We start from the raw sequence: 21,098 nt of genomic DNA, 5'->3' as shown, positions 1-21,098 counted from the left end.
AGCAACACTTATTTCCACTAAACAATGACCAGATAGCTTGTTTAATCTAGGCCTGCAAATTACACCTTCCCAGTATGTCCTTTAGATGGGAAGACAAATTGTACTTAAAGGGATAGTTCACTTTAAAATTAAAATTCTGTCATCATTTACTCACCCTCAAGTTGTTTCAAACCTGTATTAATTTATTTCTTCTGCTGAACACAAAGAAATATATTTTGAAGAATGTCAGTAACCAAACAGTAGTCTGTACCCATTGACTTCCATAGTAGGAAAAAAAAATACTATAGAAGTCAATGGGTACAGACTACTGTTTGGTTACTGACATTCTTCAAAATATATTTCTTTGTGTTCAGCAGAAGAAATAAATTAATACAGGTTTGAAACAACTTGAGGGTGAGTAAATGATGACAATTTTAATTTTAAAGTGAACTATCCCTTTAAAGTAAGGGTTTAAAGAATATCCAGTTTCAATGTGCATCCCAAAAAAAATATCAGTGGATAGTCAGATGAGGCCAATTTCACAACTATGAACTATCAGCGTTATTTGTCTAAATTTGACATTAACATATACCAAAAGGTTCTGCAAATATCCATACTAAAGTGCCAAATAATATATCTTCTCTGCAGTTTATCTCAACAGTCAGAACAGTACATTCTGAAATGACATCAAACTCACATGAGATATATATAAAATAAAATAAAATAAATGCAATTTTTTGATGGGACTTTAACAGCTAATAGGACACAATCACATTTGTATCTGAGCATGCCTATGAACATGAGCCAGACTCATCGATTAATAACCAGGTTAGACCGGTCACAGTGGTTAGCAAGAAATACACTCTCATGAATGATTGCTTCTATTACAAGCTCCACCAAGAGCCGAGATTTGAAGATCTACTAGCACTGCTTTGAATGTTAATATGAATACTATTAAGAAAGCCATAGGATTTCAGCATATGCAGGTAAAAAAAAAAAGAAAAAAAGTTCTTCCCTTTGGCAGTTAAGTAAAACTCACAGAATCGTAATATTTTACCAAATTTGCATCGTGTGCCTATTTTCGTGAAAACAAAATTAAAGAATAAAGTTACTTTCTTACATTCACAACAGTATAAATAGCATTACCACCACTGAGAATAATGCGGGGGAAAGCTAAATACCCAGAAACATAACTTGAATTTGAAATAATAATAAAAATATATGTTTCTAAAAAATTGCATTATGCCAATATATCAAATGGGGTGAAATGTGACGTGTTTTGTAAGATTCTGAGATTCACCCAGTAAAAAATATCCCTTCCCTAACCTGTAACGACTATCAAAAAATCCACACATTTGACATCTAATTGCAGGAAAAAAGACATTAAAAAATAACCAGTTTAGTCAAATATTACAACATGCAAACAAAATCTTTCTTGTTCAATAAAAGGCAGAAATGATCAGGCTTCATAAATCAAAATAACACGGTCTCTTGTTGTCATAAGTTAGTTTCAATGTTCTTTAAAAAAAAAAAAATACCACAATGTAGCATGAACCGTTCCTGATGTTTCACTCCAAAGCATCAGTGACTGCTGACGAAAACTTCGATCAACATTATCCAACAAACAGAACTCTGTGCCTCATACACATTTGGTGGTCTCAGAAAAGATCCACACAAAATGACGAGTCTAAACACCTTGAAACTAATATCTTATGGTTATGTTATAGAATACACATACTTTAACAAATACACCTACTTTTGAAAGCTATGGGTACAAAGGGGCATCTCTAGCTACCACTTTGTTCTTAAAAAAAAAGTTGCAATCCGACACCCCAATCCCTTCTTTCCAGCACAACTCTGGTTGTGTAATACCTTCAGGCAAGCACCGTCACAACTCCAACCGTCCGTATGGCAGAACTCTGCCCTCATTAATGCATCATCTGAGTATTGATTGCCAGACGCAAACATTTAGGAAGGTGAGAAATATTAAAAACAGGAACAGAAAAACCTGACGCAGATCCTCTTCCGTACTCATTGAGACTCTTCTTTCAGAACGAGAGGAGCGGCATCAGTCGAGAAGGTGTTTTCGAGTGCCCACTCGTGAGCGGTTGGAGCGGCGTATGTCAAACTTTGTGTCTTTGCACCTCTGGCAGATGTACGTCTCTGGGACGTTGGACTTGCGGATTTTGGCACATGAAAGGTGGATCCAGGTGTTGCACTGGTTGCATTCGATCATAGCCCGCCCTGCGAACGGCTTCATGCAGAAACATGTCACTAGGTCCCAAGAGTCATCATCTGCAAAGAGAAAGACAGTGAATTCAAATATATACGATTGCGAACAATGCCAAATCCAAGAGGAAATGATTGTGATCACAATCGTATTTTTGACAATGCCAAACTCCAAGAGGAACCTATTGCGATTGCAATTTTATTACAATATATACGATTGCTTTTAAAAGTGGCAAACTAGACAACAAGAGGAAACCTTCTTCTTACCTGAATCAACCATGATGTCCTCATCGTCTCCCGATCCATCCTCATCTCTAAACACCACCTGTTTCCCCTGGCGGACCACAGTCCTTTTCCTGGGAAAACCTTCAACTTTCAAGACTATGGACTCCTCTTTAGGTTGTGAGGGTTTCTCCGACTCTGGACCTGAACTTTTAAAACCGTCCCAGCATGGACGGCCGATATCAGGCTCCTCTTTCCACGGTGCGGTGCCCGGTGAACTATAGGCAGGTTTTAAACACGTGCCAGTGTGCGTAGTCTGGTCGCTACCCAAGCCAGTGGTGGGTACAGAGATGCTGAAGTAATCTTCTGGTTCTTCTTTGATGGTACATCCAAAATTGCCGATCTCCCCTTGAGCACTAGGAGTAGTAAATGGAGAGAAAGATCTCGATTCCTCATCCTTACTCTTCCTCAGCTTCTTCTTCTTCTTCTTCACCTTGTCAGCCTTCGTTCGACCCTCCAGGAGAAGACCTGCTGACTTAGGGCGTTTCTGGGGCTCTGAATCCTCGCTCGCGGGTCTCTTGAATCCAGCGAAGCTCTTGCGGTTTTTGGGCGGGGGCTCGTCCGGAGACGAGAGGCCACATCCCAGCCTCTGGTTCTCCCATCCGTCACTGTCTGCAGTGCTGCCGGTGCTGTTAGGAGGACTAGAGCTGTTCCTCAAGTGTGCCTCCTATGGACAGCAATAGAAAACACAATTTTAACCACCAATCCACTGAATTTCTTGGGACTGAAACATCGGCCTGAAGTCTGAAGATGAGCAAACAGTGACCAAATAACTTCACTGCATGTTTCAAAGACGTATGGTGAAAATCATCCACACCCACAAATCCTGCTGGTTATGGAGCAATATTTGTAATGAAAAGAAATGCAGACCACACTGGCGCTAGATGAAACTGCCTACAAATCAAGCTCTCGAAGATGAAACATTTCACATTTTGCAGTTTGATAAAGACTAAATAAAAAATATAGTGCCTCACACAGCTGAATCATTTGTAGGTGCATTTGATAAAAGTCCAATATAAAATGTATAAATCCCGTACACTACTCACAGTTGCATCATTATGGAATTTTATTAGAATCATTTTCTCAAGCCTGAAGAAACATTGCTAATAAAATATTGTAGCCATCTGAGCTTGAGTAGTGCGATTCTCTCTCTCTCTCTGAGAGAGAAAGAGAGAGAGAGAGAGAGAGAGAAAGAAAGAAAGAAAGAAAGAAAGAAAGAAAGAAAGAAAGAAAGAAAGAAAGAAAGAAAGAAAGAAAGAAAATGTAATAGTAAACGTCTCAACAATTCTTTATTAGATCAATTAACCAGTTTAGTGTTTTAGCACTAAAAGCCAAGCAATTACATGAAAAATTACATGAACGCCAACAGACACCAACTAGTAAAAAGAAAAATGCCTATCACAAACCAGGGTAAGAGAAGCAAAGTGCCAAGCAACGCTTTTGTAGAGTCACTCCTAAAGTTAATGGCTACCACCTAAGAAAAACATTAATTTCGGGTCATCAGAAATGCAAGCGCCTGCACATTGAAATCCAAGAATGACTGCACGCTGTAAAAATAAGGCACAAAAATGTCAGGTTTATGAATTTCCACTGTATGTTCAGAGAATTTAAAACCTCCCCCTCATTTTGCTGTCAAACCTTAATCAGCTTTCTTAGTCACGACTAATGAGCTCAGAAACACACGGATCCCACATCAATGGTGGATTATTTTGGAGCATTTCTCACGGGTCCATCTCTGTCTACACTTACTTTTGTTTATACCCTCATTTACTGTGTGTTTCTTTGTTATTAAAGCCATCATTATCTGTGTGCTATGAAGTGCTATGTCTCCTTTGTGCTGAGTAGCCTGCGAAAACAAAGCAAGTAGTAAGCAAATAAAGAATAAATGATCTTTCCAAAAACACACTCTATAAGCTGAAAGGATGTGAAGACATATTATGAATGCACTAGCTGTTCCAAAACATAGTGAGTTGCCTACCTAGACATCATTTCAGAGAGCAGACATTTGTGGACATGAAAGCTGTTCCAAAAAGTGCTAGCTTCAAAGATATCTTCACAAAGAAAGCATACCCAGAATGCATTGCAACAAGCTCAATCAACATGGCAGAACAAAAGCCTAAAGTAGGATATTTCTGTCATGACAACTCTCTTAGTGTTTGGCATGGTAAAGGATATGACAATGTTTATATATTTGGTCTTGGCGGAATAGATCTGCTACTGTTGGTGCTGCAGAGCAAGTACGGGACTTGCTACTGCCAATACACACACAACACACTGCTGTGAGCAAGTGAGACATGCTGCTGTACAATACAGTATACATTAATTACCCGTAGCAGATTTATACAGGTGGTGCTGGGGAAGGTGGAGGTTTTCTGAAAGCGCACAGCAACTTCTACAGCAAATGCTGACCAAGTATTTGAAGGTTTAGCAGCGATCTCATTGGCTACTGATACAGGAGGAACCAATCAGTTGTGCCTTATAGAGAATGGTGTGATTGCAAGCAGATTGAGTTAAGGACCAGCCAGCGCCATCTATAGTTTCATGACTGAACTGTGTAGATATCTGCAATTTCTAACCATAAAGTTGGAAGCTCATGTCCTATGTTCAGAAGATGACCTGGAAACAAAAAAGCAACTGTACCATTTGGTCAGTGTTTGACAGTCAACAAAAAAATACCAAAAAACAAATAATTCACTGGGTTTTACACACCTATTTCAATAAACATTTATATCCTAAAAGTAAGAAGCTTGACTCTGCGGTCTGCGCAGCTTTTTATTTGCTTAAAAGTGAATGTTTATCATTAACTGAGTATAATGACAAGTAATTTAACTCGGCGGCCATCTTTGAAATGGCTCTCAGGCATGCAAATGCTGCTCCTATCTTTTTGAATGGGGGAACATTAAATTCTCCAAAACTGTTCGCAAAGCTTACGTTTAAATTTCATATTTAAAGTCACCAATAAAATCTGACAACAATTGTCTCACAAATTTTGTTTCTAAACACTCAAATCATGACAGAAAACGAATTTTTTCAGGCTGGATCAAGCTAATGCGCATGGCACTGGAAGTGCGTCTGACTGACTCCAGAGCTTTTAACGGCAGCTGCAGTGACGCGATGACTTTACCAATCGCCGATTTAGCTCTTATTAAGAAGGCAGGACTTATTCCGCCATATTGAGCGTTGCACTTTTCCCCATTCAAAACAATACGAGTGACGAGCCCTGTGTAATTCTATAGTCTTTGGTATATCTACTAGGGTGCCACCATGTTGGTGTGACGTCATTCATCCTTCCTTAATGACTATTTGGCACCCAAAACTGACTACTTGACCCAATATTTGAAACGTAATTTCATTTTAAACAACATGCAAGTGTCAATTGAGAGTTGAGTGTCCCATACACTTTATTTTAGCAGTTAGGATGCTTCCTTAGAAGGCAGCATCCTATGTAGAGAGCAGGCAGCTCACTAGGTTTTGGAACACTTGGAGCTATTATCGGCACTCATGCATTTCCCTGCAACAGAGTTTCCTCGATTTAGCCTCCATCCATTAAAGGAAAGTCCTGAAACTGAAGTGTTTGTGGATGCACACACACTGCTGTTGTGAAGAATGGCACTTAGAGACAGGGTCTGAGATGAGAATGAGGAGACTTTAGTGGCCCTCTTACCCTGGGAGGGAGGGCTGAGGTTTTTTTGGAGGGAGATGTCTCTCAGCGGCCGTGACATAAGAGCCACCACCATTTCTGTGGATCAAACAAGAGCGTCAACAGCAAAGCAGCTCATAAGGGGTTGTGCCACCAAAAAAAAAAAAAGCACCCAGTGCTACACCACTGCCAAGGATAGGAACCTCTGGAGGTCGGATGTGTCAGATCGTAGAGCGATCTTGAGGAAACGCAAGGCCGCTTCACCCTGCAACACTGACAGAACTTTCTAGCAAACGTACAAGCACAATGAGTATCATTTACCACAATCTCCTCCCAGTTACATCACTGAGACATGATAATACTCACCTCCTGTGGATACGGAATATAACCAGCATATGCCAGCACAAATGTGCAGAACTTGTTGAAATCCTCCACTGTTCGTTTACGCTTAAATGTTGAACTGTAGCCCTGCAATAAAAACAGAAAAGTAGTCATTTCAACATATACTTTTTACAAGGTTAATACCACTTTTAGAGCACAATTTCACACTTTTTAAAAGCATTAGCAGCACTTTCAGCATTAGATTATGCGCAAATTGCAGTGCTTAATGTTGTTAAGCAAAAGACAGCCAATCAGAAACGAAGCAATGCATGCCTCATTAAATATTCATGCACTTTGTACGATCACAGAACACTATTAAACCTATGTTTAATAGTGCACCATGTTAAACCAAGTTTGAAAGAGTAAAATATGAACCAAAATGACTCAGGATTATATTAGTTAAAAATGTGTAATTTCTGCATCACTAACACCACCAAAAGGATTTTAAAAAAAAACGAATGACTGCTTTCAAATGAGTAGTCCCGCCCCAAACACAGGCCATTGGTCATTAGCTGAGTCACTGCTGTGTTGGGCTGGTCGTGATGTTCAAACAAACACAATGTTTTGAAAGCATTACAGAGTCAAAGCGTTTGCACTCATTAGGAGAATCAACACAGAACAGTTGACTTGTATTTGTCTATTTATTGAGTGCAACAGTCAGGTTACAGAACTCAAAATCCCATTCATCAGGAGAACTAATTTTTAACAATAACTTATAACCCTTTAAAAACAGACTGGCTGTGAGCTATGAGATTGTTATTTGATGGTAATTGCTTTTGTTGAAGCCTCAACTTGTTTTTAAAATTACATTGTAAACAGAATTCCTGGTGAAAAACGACTTTACCCATGATTCTCCAAAGAAATCTCCACCAGGTAATTACAAAAACAAATCATGCCAAAATAACTTTAGTGCCCATCCACTCCCACTAAAAGTTCTATATGAAAGCAGTGCTTTACTTTCCCAACCAGAGGCTGGGGGAGTGAAGCAATGTGCGCGCATGCGCATTAGCAATTTCGCGCACTGGCTCTGTCAACTGTGCAAATATTCAATAACTACGAACTGACACATCATCGCCGTCAATCAATTACACGATCGACAACCATTTGAATTCACCTGATATATTCAAAGCCTTTTGCATCATCAAAACTACATGTTTGATGTAAAATCGTATTTAATAATGTGACCGAAAGCTAAATGCTTGTTAGCAACTCCATGCACAGGCAAAAAGAGAACGAAAACAAGTGTAACAAAATACATATCTTATTAAGACTGTGAAAACGATGAGGAAAAGCGGGAAAAAAACTTAACTTTAATCAAAAAAATTAAATCAACTTAAACTTTCCATGAAAGGAAATGACACTTCCTTTCATGACTTTAGTTATTACCAGCAGAGATCAAATTGGTAAATAAGTAAATAAATAAAGAAAAAGCACTGAAATAAGATATGTATTTACATATTTTCGATGGGATGGTGATCATACATTGCGTACAGTTTTAAACAAGGAAAACCTTACACATCCAAAGAGGATTCATATGAAAATAGTCATGCAGAAATACTGAGATGACACAACAAAATTTACTCATACAGCAAAATTATGTAAAATAATATTAATTAAAAAAACGTCGTATATGGGTATAAAATTTGAAAATCAAAATATGTTTTACCTGTGTGTCAAATGGACAAGTCGTCGAGCTGTTATCCATTTCTATAGTGTAAAAAAAAGCTGTTTTAGTTTATGATCACATTCTCAACAACATGCGACTCACCTCATGACACGTATATCGTAATAACAACACATAAAATGCAATAATATCGAATTACACTTCCCTTTTATGATGCATAATGTACATTATATCTGTTATGATAACATATGTAGCATTTCATATATCAATGTAACATCTGACTGGACCAAACAGTTAATTAAAAACCTTAGAATGACTGTTCAGATTAATCGATCACTAAATCGATTAATATTGTCAGACTAATGAAAAAGTTTTAAATGAATTTATGAGATTAACTTATATAATGCGTTAACGAGTCACGTATCTCCACACCTAAATAAAATGCAAAAACACATTTAACTCATCTGACTACTTTATACATTCATGTTCCCATCTGTAATTGGAATTGGACTCAACTGAAAGGTGTGTTATGTTTATGGGTTATTTTATTTAAAATAAATATGGTTTTTAATCTATTTGATGGGGAGTCCTCGAGCTCATTTAGCCTGCCTGCCTGCTAGCACTACATACCTGATCTATTAAGTTTAATAACACCATATCATCCATAACACACCAATTATAACCGATATTTAATATAACACATCTAAATACTAAACTAACTCGAACTGTAATGTCTTTAAACAAAAGTTGATCCACTTTTTTCTTCCCCTGCTGGAACTTGCTAATTGGCTAGCCGTCATGCTAACATTGTTGTGACTGATGTGTGTATATGGTGTTTTATTCACGTTTACCTGTTGCTGAAACACAGATAGTGCACCACGCGACGGCAAAGAGGCAGATAATTAACCTGGATCGAAAAACTGGCGATGACAGTGGCAGGAGTGATGGGAAACACTGCTGAAATATGTCCGAATGTGATGAAGCTGTGATGGGTGAAACCCAGACGGACAGATCTGCTCATCTGCCAAAATAAAAGTCCCCATTTGATTCATGAATCACTCATCTATTTGTCAGTTTACTGGCCAGAAATATAATATTCACTTAAAATGTGTATATTATACACTTAGAAGGACATTAGATAACAAAAAAATCAAACCAAGTAATATTTATTTTAATGAAATATAGCACAAATACACTTTTCAAATTAAACAAAAAATGAGTTTGTTACTGTGTAAAACGTCTGTGACTTGAGTGTCTACATTTTACATACAGAACACATTTAATTTATTTTACACTTTAACTGTCAGATTATGTTTAGATATTTTTAAAGAGAAAAATACTGCAATAAATATTAGCAGAAAAAGGTCACATAATTTATTACTTTATAAAACACATTATGCATAATTACAGTCTACAAATTTAAACATATATTTACACATCGTATGACAATACATTAATATCCATTTATAGAAAATTTAATTAGTCATGTTTCAGATTTGTTTGTATTCCCAAAAAAGTAATTTACAGCATCTCTGAGTAAAAGAGATTAGATCTGAATAATCACTTAATGACACTGTTAATGAACCATGAGTTAGAAACCAATGACATGCCACTGAATGACAACATGACTCAGACTATTCTTTTTATGCCACATTGTGATCTATACATTAGTATTATTATAGAACCAAAATCAATATGTAGGTTCCCACTTTTCAATCATTTTCCCTTTGACAGCAGAATGATCAGCTCAAATGACAAAATTATTTTTACACACATCCTTCTTTCAGCTGACCAGTTCACTTAAATTTATCTCAAACGTTTTATTAACATTACTGTTTAAAATTATACATAAATTATACAATAATTACATTATTTCACACAGGGTCATTTTAAACAAATTGTTGTATAAAAGCAAAACATAAATATGAAAAAAAATTGTAAGCAGGTGGACCTGTCTCAGGTAACTAATCTCAATTAGACTCAAATGAAATGTCTAATTTAATAATATAATTCTGTATTTGTTAGTAATACGTGCAAATATGAATAATTCTTCCATTATGCAAATATACATTTAAAGGGGTCATGACATGAGAAATCAAATTTGCCTTGATATTTTGACTTTGTCTTTATACCATTAAAACATCCTGCAAGTTTCAAGCTTAAAACGTCCTCCTCATTATAAACAAAGCATGGCTGCAAAATGGCTTGTTTGGATATTGCGGGATCTGTGACGTCACATGGGCAAAATACATTTGCATATGACAGCCTACAGAGCAAGACATCAACGAATAGGTTTACATCATCGCATCATAGGCCCCGCCCACTGGCATTCAGCCACTTAATTGCTAACATTTGCCTATGTGAGCGTCCCATCGCGTCATAAGCCAATAGAACCTGTTATAATCACTGACGCTGTGTACACTGGATACAGTATACAGATGCACATTCAGTTTCTGACGTACTTCACACACTTAAGTCTGTCGACAACAGGACAAATGAAAGAGTAAAAGAACATTCGCTTTGATGTTTCCAGCTCGTTTGACTCTCTGCACCGACTTCAGAAGAATCACAGCTTCAGAAAACAAGTGGATGGTTTATTTTAATAGCGTCTATGAAATTACGTTAGCCAATCATAACTAACAAGCCTTAAAGGGATAGTTCACCCAAAAATCACTTACTCACCCTCATGTCGTTTCAAGCCTGTAAGACTTTCATTCATCTTTGTAACACAAATTAAGATCTTTTTGATGAAATCTGAGAGCTTTCTGTCCCTCCATTGACAGCTACACAATTACCACTTTGACGCTTCAAAAAGCTCATAAAGAGATCATGAAACTAATCCTTATGAATTGAACGTTTTGTCCGTAGATGAACCTCATTTTTGGGTGAAGTTAAAAATAGATAATTTTAGACATAGTCTAAATGAATATTGAGACTTTTCTCAATAAATAATAAATATAATTTTTTTTCTATATACATTTTTTTTCTTCTCAAAAAAACAACAACTTTTCAATGAAAGTTGAAAATAATATTTTTTTCTTTTTGCATATAAAACATAACATTATAATTGAACCTCAAATAACATATTCAAATAATTCCAAAATCCATGTTATGACCTCTTTAACAGTTTTGACATGGATTTTAGCATCATGAAAATTGAAGTAGATAGAAAAAAAAAAGAGGTTTTAACAAGGCTTGATTGTTATAGTTCTCTCCACCCTTCACAAATTATAGTGTTGGCTGTTGAAGATTGCCTCTGTTTTCTGTATGTCAGCTGTGGTTTTCCTCGGTAAATTGAGTGACATTTGTGCTAATGTGCACATGCTTGCAGAAGTGTCAGGGGGTGAATACTGCTGCTGATGTAGGACGACCCATGTGCCGCATTCAGCCAATCAGAGAAGTTCTGCAGAGAGATCATATTACAGGAAGCTCCTGCCCACCAAACACACACAGCACTGACTCAACTGAGTGGACAGACTCTCACTGTAAGTACTGGACATTTTATATGACGCATTGCCTTTTTTATGTGTGTGCTGTGATGCATTTACTCTACTTTATCTATGTGCAGAGACTCCTTCCTTATTCTGAACAGGTCTACAGTAAAAAACATGAGTCGGTTTACTGTAAAGAGCAAAGCTAGAGCTTAGTCACTGTTTTCACTGAGCATATGCCTCTCTTTCAAATGAAAAGAAACTCTACCGCTTTATAATTAAAGGTTCTGTTGAAAGTTGCCGGCTTTATTATTGCTTTAATAATAGGGCTTTAATTTATGCATGGTTTCCTGGCGATGAATTTCCTGAAATCCAATACTCCAGCACTACTGCAGGATCCAGGAAATGAAATCAACCCCAGGCTATGAATGATAAAAATGATTGCTGAGGTTTAAGATATACAAAATACAAAAGTCACAGCAACGAACAGTTTAAAAAGCTTTATATTTGTACAAAATTGTCACTCTTTACACTTCTTTTTTTAATCTGCCCTTTTTCTCTAGTAGTTACTGGAAAAGCAGATTCAACAAAATGTCTGGAAACCTTCTAAAAAATCCTAATGGAGATGGTAAGTTATATTTATTTACACATTACAATATATGCTTTTATTCAGCAAGGATGGATTAAATTGATCAAATGTGACATTTGTAATGTCTTAAAATTTTCTATTTCAAATAAATGCTGTTCGTTTGAACTTTCTATTCATCAAAGAATCCTCAAAAATATATCACGGTTTCAAAATAAATAAGTACCACAACTGTTTTCAACATTGACAACCCCAAACCTTTAGGTTGGTTTTAGGTTAGGCAATGCATAAGGGGAAACAGTTTTAATCACCTTTAGCAGTACACAACAGCCCTGTAGTGTGACAAATACATTTTTAAAAGTACAAATATTCCATTAAAAATTCATTAAATGTTCAGTATGTGATTTCTGAGAAGCACTGTTAAAGTAGCCATAGTAAAAGGTTTGTAGCCATGTATTGTTTCTATAATAAAATGCATATGTGATACATCTTACAACAAATGTGGAAGTAAAATGGCTAAACATAAAAAATTAACTTATATGGTCATATTATCTTTGGAAGAGTGACCTCTGACCCGACGGAGGATGTAGGGGTTCTCAAACAAATAGGGCGGGGCAACAAACTCAAGCTTCTCTTCTCTTATTTTGAAATCCTCAGAAAATCCTTTTGTTTTGCTCTATCCTTTGCATTCGTCAATACGTCATGCGTCGGGTAAGGCCGTTACGGGAAGCCAGTGGTTATAGTTTATAAGGTTATGAATATGGATATTTTTCTTACAAAAACGCATCACTTCTCCTCAGAAGGTCTTTATTAACCCCTGGAGTCGTATGGATTACTTTTATGATGGATGGATGTGCTTTTTGGGATACAAAATCTAAGGTACCATTCACTCCCATTATAAATTTGGGAAGAGCCAGGATGTTTTTTTTATATAACTCAGATTGTGTTTGGCTGAAAGAAGAAAGTCATATACACCTAGGATGGCTTGAGGGTGAGTAAATTATGGGATCATTTTTTGGGTGAACTAACCCTTTAACCTTGCTTTCTGGAATAGCTCCAGACAAACAATGACATAGTGCTGGGCGGTTTGACCAAAAATGTATATCACGTTTTTTTTTTTTTATTATGCCGGATTTCCGGTTTATGACGTTTTTTTTTTTTTTTTCATGCATAATCATGTGTTCAATGCATTTAATATTTTTTATGCAAATTTTATATACACACAAAACATTTCTTTTTAATAAATAATCTTTATTTAAATTTCGTTTTTTTTTCTTTATTTAAATTTCGTTTTTCCTTTATTTAAATTTCGTTTCTCTTTATTTAAATTTTGTTTTTTCTTTATTTAAATTTTGTTTTTCTTTATTTAAATTTCGTTTTCTCTTTATTTAAATTTCGTTTTCTCTTTATTTAAATTTCGTTTTTCCTTTATCTAAATTTCGTTTTTCTTAATTTTAAATTCGTTTTTATTTATTTAAATCTACCCCTTACTGTGTCAGTAATTTGTTAGTCAGAAAAATATTAGATTACCTTAAGTTAAAAGTATTGCTTAATTTAACATACCTGTGTGTGTGCGTTTTATATCACTAGTGCAGTGTCCGTTCTCGGAGCAAGCCCTGCCTGCTTGAGATGCGCCGCTTCCCGCTCGCGCTGTTCTGTAGTTTACTGAATGTGTTGCGTCTCCCGTGTCCATCTATATTGCACCAAATGCAAGTTCTGCAGCATCCATCTTCCCTGTAACGTAACACCAGAGCACTGCTGTGTTTACCCTCACCACGCCCCGCAACATTGTAAAGTGTCCGTCTGAAACAGTGTCGCGCAGCGTAACGTTCGTTCTGAACGTTGTGTAATTAAATACATCGGTATGGCGGTATATTAAAAATTAAAATCGTAATGAAAATATACACCAGTTTTCGGTATGAACCGGTATACCGCCCAGCACTACAATGACACTCAAAAATGTCCTGGTTCATTTCTTGCATATCTTGGTTCTGTGAAACACAGCAAAACCAATGTTACTCACGTATGGAGCAGAGTCAACAAAACAAACTTGGGTATTAAGCTCTGGAAACCTTTTCTAATATTAACGCAGGTCCTAAAGCTCTTGCCGGATCATAACTTTTTTCAGTGATATTCCTCTCACCAATTTTCTTTTGTAATGTCTGTCAGCCGTCTCTCTTTCTACAGTGATCCACCACACTGATGACACTACAGTGATCCACTTTCAACAGCGTTTCTCAGAAATCACTTACTGCACCTTTAAAACGTTGTAAGGCCCGGCTCGATCGACCCAAAGGCGGAATTCGATCAGCGGGGAAGGTCTTTGCGCGTTTGATTTTACAAAGCATGTTACTTTTCCGACCCATAGGTTGGGCCACATTTTGGATGTGGTTTGCTCTGCTGGTGTTGATATTCAATCTCTGGATGGTACTGATATGAGTATAAGTGACCATAGACTTATTACTTTTGACATGAATGTCATGTCTCCTCGAGCCATCTCTAAGCGCATTATTACATTTCGTAACATCAAGCACATGGATTTCACTCTCTTTTCTACTTCTCTCTCTGGGCTTCCCATTACTAATTCTGTTGAGCACTATAATTCCATACTATCTGCACTTTTGGATGAGTCTGCACCTCTGCGTGAACGGGTTGTCACATTTAGGAAATCCTGTCCATGGTATACCCCTGAGTTGCGTTTAATGAAAGCTGCTGGAAGGCAATTAGAACGGCAGTACAAGAAATCTGACCTGACGGTACATCAATCTCTCTACACTCAGCATCAGGCTGCCTACCATTCTGCTCTAAATACTGCACGTAAAACCTATTACTCAAGCATCATTGGGAATGCTGCAACAAATTCCAAATCTTTATTTAAGACTGTTGATAATCTTTTCAAACCAATTAAGGCCATTGTTCACTCCTCGGTTGACCAGTGTAATACGTTTCTACATTATTTCACTGGAAAGATTGAGGGCATATACAGCTCCTTAATCTCTAATACCCCAGTTGAGCCAGTTGATACTCAGCCTTTACATCCCCCGAAATTTACCTTTTCGAACTTTGAAATGGTTGGAGAAGTACAGTTAAGTCTGAATTCAACCACCAGTATTTTAGATCCGGTTCCCTACTCAGTTATTACGAACTGCCTTGCATCAATCTGCCCTCATATGACTTCCATTGTGAATTTATCGTTGAGTTCTGGAATTATTCCTGGAATTATTCCTTCAGAATTAAAAATAGCTGCCATTACACCAGTCCCTAAGAAGCCTGGTTGTGATGTCTCTGATTTGTCCAATTACAGGCCTATTTCTAATCTTCCTTTCTTGGCTAAAGTTCTGGAGCGTGTTGTGGCTGTTCAGTTAAATCATCACTTAACACTGAACAGTCTTCTTGAACCTTTTCAATCTGGGTTCAGAAAAGGGCACAGTACTGAGACCGCTTTAGTGAGGGTCGTAAATGATCTTCTTATTGTGGCAGATTCTGGTGCATGCAGCATGCACGATATGGGACTGCACCAGAGCATCTTTGTGATCTCATTAGCCCTTATACTCCATCACGTTCTCTCCGTTCATCTAACTCTCTTCTACTGCATCAGCCTGTGTGTAAGCTTAAGACCATGGGGGAAAGAGCCTTCTCACACAAAGCCCCCAAGCTATGGAATCTGCTTCCTCCGATAATTAGAAATGCACCAACGTTGGGAAACTTCAAAAGGTTGACTAAGACACATTTGTTTAAGGCTGCTTTTCCTTAATTGTTTTATTATCCTTGTTGTTTCTGTGTTTTTTACTGTACGCACTTTGGGTTTAAGAAAAGCGCATTACAAATAAAATGTATTATTATTATTATTATTATTATTATTACTGTCTTTCCTTTTACGCAACACTACAAGATTAAATGGAATACATTTTCTCATGTATTAAAGGGCACCTATTATGACATTTAAAATGTTCCTAATGTTGTTTAGGGAGTCCCCAACAACAGTTTTACGTGCATGCAATGTCAAAAAACACTTTTGTTTTCGTATAATATGCATTTATTTTTACCTGATTTGCTCACCGACTCCCAAATGATTCGTTCAACGACTCGTTTTTCCAAACCCCTCCTTTGCGCGACGCTAATGTGCGATTGGTCAGATGACCCAGCAGTGTTTACAGAGATAATACTTATTTTTAACACGGAGTACAATGATGCTTTTATCAATTAAATCGTGTTATAATAATGATTATAGTCCACTGCTTTGTAGTTTGTAGTAAAAAACTAAAAATAAGATGAAGAATTTAATGTTACATTAGCGAGCATAGCCCAGAGTTCATATTGTAAAAGCACAATCAGTCTTTGTTTGCATTAGCCCGATGCATAAACATAACGTTTTTACAAAAAAAAAAAAATGCAGTTACGTTACTACGAGGTATTACTCTATTCTTTAAGACAACTCCGAAAACAACGACAAACACTTCACATGTCTCAATACAATTGTCATTGAAGACCTAGAAGCTAAACGGTGCTTACACAACACACAAAATAATTATTAAGCATGCTACATAAAATATAAAAGCAACAATTATTAATAACACTTACAGGTTGTGATACGGAGGAGGAAGGTGATGCAAATACACTTGGAACTGAACCTTCCTTCAATATCAGCCAGCTCGCGAATCCAAGTTTGATTGCTCGTCGCCATGATATTTTCCCTGCTGGCCTTGGAGAGCAATAAGTGGGCGTATCGTATTCAAATAACTTGACAAGTTGACGTCATCTAGTCAGAGAAAAAGCTTCGGTCTTCTAACGATTCATAAAAATGACTCAGAGTCGACTCTTACTTTTGAAAGACAATAACTTTATATACGGTGCACTTTCATATTTCAAACTTTGCAGGATGTTTTTGTTCACTTAGATCTATGTTACACACTACATGAAAGGTAAATTTCAAAATTCCATAATAGGTGCCCTTTAAACTCGTTATTATCTGACTCCATAAATGAAAAGGTTTTAATGATACATGTGCATCATTAAATGTGAGCGAATGTTTGACTATTTTTTTTAACTCTTTCCTGGAAATAATGTCAAAGCCAGTTAGAATAACGTCTAATGTTTACAATTTATTATGACAGGTAAATGTATCATGTCAATTTCATAGTCAGTTATGATAATCAATACAATACCATCGAATGCTCTACATTAAAGAGAAAAGATGCGAACCTAACATTAAAATACACGATGCTAAGAGTTTTGGTCACTCTTAACATCATGGGCCAACTTTGAGTTACAAAAGGCCCTGATCCTCCAGTTGCATTTCACTATATAGCTTTTCACATGGCAAACATTTGCTAACAATGGTAATTTGCTTTCAGAGTTCACACCCTTTGAGAACAGGAGGGTGTAACTCTCCCACCCTTCTTTGTGTGCATCTTATCTCTAAACACTTAAAAACTTTATTCCCTTTTGGTTTACTTCTTTGGGAATGAGACATTTGTACCAGAGTGGGGGAGATGTATTCTGAGGTGAGACAAATGGTAATTTCCAGCAAGGTTTTGTCTTCTCAGGGTCTGGTCGCTTCTCAGCCAGACTGTCCGTAATTTCCTAATTTCTCAATTCTTACAACGTCATACTGCATGCATAACACGAAATAATATAAAAATGCTGTTTAAATGTTGTAGTTTCAGATTAAGTACAACTCATTTGCGATCACGTGCCTGCCAACTCTCCTTTAGCTTAATAAATTGATCAGATCAGTAGCCACCTAAATATCTGATATGTTGTCACATGTATTTTCACCAGATGGTCTGGAACACTGGGAGTTGACAATGAATGGAGGCGACGAGTGGCGGTCCGAGGACATCCCGGGAGACTGCGGATACACTTTCAGCGATGAATCAATCACTAAATTCTTCTGCACCTCTTTTGAGTAAGAAATAATGTATAGTATATGAATAGGCAAGTTTGTGGAAAATAAAGTCTTTAAAAGAGGCGGGTGTAAAAAGGAGTGCGTTTCACTTTTCACACTGTCCCTGCTTGTGTTTCGGTGTGTGTTGTGTCAGTGTCTTTTTCTGTCTGCTCTTCCAGGCCGTGTCTAAAAAGACAAGTGATTGACTTGCTGGAAGAGGGCTACGACCCCGAAAATTTAGATATCGCACAGCCAGCTGTCACTGTGGAGGACTGGTAAGCCTTGATGTTGTGCACATAATGGCAGGAATTTTGTTTCGTCGCGTTGTCCATTCAATCATTTCTTTTGTGTGTTTAGGTACTGTAGCCGAACAGACTGTGGGTGCATTTATAAGATCACTGTGACCCTACTTGATGAAAGCCATGAGGTCATTGGGGAATTTAAGCCGGATGAAGTGACCATTGACCCTGACTGTGACGAGTGCTCTTGGAGAAAGGTATGAGTGCAGAATCTCAGTCCAGTTTGACATATTATACACACTTAAAAGCTTTAAAGAAATGAATAGGAAAATAGAAAACAAATGTTAATGCAAACCACTAGTCATATCAATGACCTAAAGCTGTTTATTCTACATGTTATATAGTATATTTGGGTTCTACATCATACAAGTATTTCTTTATTAGCCTGTCGTTTTAATTCAGTTCAACTTAGTTTTGTGCATGCAAACACACTATTTTATCACTTCTGTCACAGGTGAGCCACACATTCACAGAATATGGACCGGGCCTACGCTTCATCTCTTTTGAACATGGCGGCCAAGACACCAAGTATTGGCAGGGCTGGTTTGGAGTGAGAGTTACTGGGAGCTCTGTTACCGTAGACCTCTAAACACCAATCAGACCAAAATATATGATTGATTGCCTAAAAAAATATTTTCTCGCAACTTGCTTTTATTTTTGCACATGCTGTACTAAGTGTAATACTAAGTGTAACAATAATAGCTAAGGAATAATCATGTAATGCTAAGCATTAAAAAAAGCATCTAACTGGATTAGAATTCATTTTAACCACTAACTACCTCTATATGCTCCTCCAAGCTACATAGAGTTATCTTAGATTAATAATGTGCTTCTAAGAGATTCTATATGAAATTAGCATCATCTTAATCATTCTCATGCCACATAAAAATATGATAATAAATAAATTATAAAACATTATCTGTTTCTGACCTTTCTTGCATTGAAACATTTGCGTTATTATATCATGACTTGTAAACTGGCAACATCAAATGGCTTTTTTCATCTGACTGCAAGTGAGCAAGTTCAGGTCTGATGAGGAAATGGCCAAACCTCCCACCCATCTGAAGACCTCAGGCACACTTGTAAATGTCATTTATTCCTTCAGTGACACATGATCCTTCAGAAATCATTATAATATGGTGATTTGCTGCTCAAGAAACATTTCTTACTATTATTAACAGTTGTCAATTCATGTTTTTGAGGAAACCGTGAAACATTTTCCAGTATTCCATGATGAACAGTAAGTTAAAAACAGCATTTATTTGAAATAAATGATCAATTCTGATCAATTGAATGCATCATTACTGAATAAAAGTATTAATTCCTTAAAATAAATAAATACAAATGTTTTACTGACCATAAACTATTTACAGGTATACGTTTACATCTGCTTGTTATAATTAAAAGAGAGGTCTGATTGGAGCAGAAGGGGAGGGGCGTGTCTAAAGGAACTCAAAGTGGCAATGGCTGTATCCAAAATCGCATACTTCCCCACTATACAGTACGCGAAAAACAGTATGTGACAGAAGTATGTCAGAATTCACAGTACTCAAAAAAGTAACCGGATGACCTACTACTTCCTGTGAGAATCTGAAGTGTGCATACGATGGACACTTTACTAACTCAGTACTAACGAGGATTTATGAATGGCTGTGAAGCAACATAACTGACGCTGGTTGGTCACATGATAATGACAACATGGCAAATATTGTACATCCGGATTACATTCATACTACACACATGTAGAACAATTTTTTTAGCAATCGTGAAGTAATTACTTATTCAAAATAAGTACATGCTCAAGAAAGTATTCGATTTTGGACACAGCCAATGTGTTACTTTAAAAGTGGTGCTCACTGCAGATCCAAATGACGTCCACTACCCCCTCTCTGGACACAATGGGTGGAGCTTGGCCTAGTCCGGCTCCACCTCTGTGGACCTAATGGGTGGAGTTATGTTTAGCAACAGGGTTATTATGGGTAGGGTTGGGGTGTGGTTGGACCATCTATCTGTTTCACCTTCCCCCCAGGTTAAGAGTCTGGGTGTCATCCTTGACGGTACATTATCTTTTCATTCTTACATCAATAACATAACCCGGTCTGCATATTTCCATTTACGCAACATTAATCACCTCCGCCCTTCCCTTACCCCTCACACTGCAGCTGTCCTTGTCCACAGTCTCGTCACTTCACGTTTGGACTACTGCAATTCTCTTCTTTTTGGCCTCCCTCACAAATCAATGCATAAACTTCAACTGGTCCAGAATTTAGCTGCCCGCATAATAACAAGAACACCCTCCATTCACCACATCACTCCTGTTCTCCAACAGCTTCACTGGCTCCCGGTACAGTTTCGCATTCAATTCAAAATCCTTCTTCTAACCTTCAAAGCCATCCACAATCTATCGCCCCCATATCTGTCTGATCTTCTCCAGGTTCATACCCCCACCCGCTCTCTTAGATCATCGTCCTCCGTACATCTGTCAGTCCCCTCTGCCCGTCTCACTACTATGGGGAGCAGAGCCTTTAGCCGCTCTGCTCCCCGTCTCTGAAACTCACGACCACCGCACATCAGAAACATTGATTCATTTGCTCATTTCAAATTGCAACTAAAAACACATCTGTTTAAAACTGCTTATCATATTTGATCACATGCTCTGCCTCTCTCACTTGTTCTTTTTCTTATTTTTATCTTATACTAGTTTTGAATGTTTTATGTATCTTTGTACGGTGTCATTGAGTGCTGAGAAAGGCGCCTTGA

General features: G+C 37.3%; 2 protein-coding genes across 3 annotated transcripts; one reads left to right on the top strand and one right to left on the bottom strand.

Moving 5' to 3' along the window:
• Positions 1 to 1,503: 1,503 nt before the first annotated feature.
• Positions 1,504 to 9,175, bottom strand: phf13 (PHD finger protein 13). The gene is made up of 5 exons (XM_079597134.1): positions 8,987 to 9,175; positions 8,178 to 8,218; positions 6,497 to 6,598; positions 2,476 to 3,157; positions 1,504 to 2,274 (listed from the first exon to the last, which is right to left on the bottom strand). The coding sequence occupies exons 2-5, from the start codon at positions 8,214 to 8,216 to the stop codon at positions 2,048 to 2,050; spliced, it is 1,050 nt and encodes a 349-aa protein (XP_079453260.1). The 5' UTR covers positions 8,217 to 8,218; positions 8,987 to 9,175; the 3' UTR covers positions 1,504 to 2,047.
• Positions 9,176 to 11,365: 2,190 nt separating this feature from the next.
• fbxo2 (F-box protein 2) lies at positions 11,366 to 19,253 on the top strand. 2 transcript variants are annotated; one of them, XM_079598448.1, is made up of 6 exons: positions 11,366 to 11,620; positions 12,130 to 12,194; positions 17,934 to 18,060; positions 18,219 to 18,314; positions 18,397 to 18,535; positions 18,793 to 19,253. In XM_079598448.1, exons 2-6 carry the CDS (start codon positions 12,158 to 12,160, stop codon positions 18,925 to 18,927), a joined length of 534 nt encoding a protein of 177 aa, XP_079454574.1. In that variant the 5' UTR covers positions 11,366 to 11,620; positions 12,130 to 12,157; the 3' UTR covers positions 18,928 to 19,253. The 2 variants fall into 2 exon arrangements, with proteins under 2 accessions (XP_079454574.1, XP_079454575.1); XM_079598449.1 differs by having other exon boundaries at positions 11,465 to 11,620; positions 12,133 to 12,194.
• Positions 19,254 to 21,098: the final 1,845 nt, after the last annotated feature.

This window comes from Phoxinus phoxinus, assembly GCF_949152265.1.
Source record: "Phoxinus phoxinus genome assembly, chromosome: 22".
Classification (NCBI taxonomy): Eukaryota; Metazoa; Chordata; class Actinopteri; order Cypriniformes; family Leuciscidae; genus Phoxinus; species Phoxinus phoxinus.
This window is presented reverse-complemented; position numbering and strand designations above follow the sequence as displayed.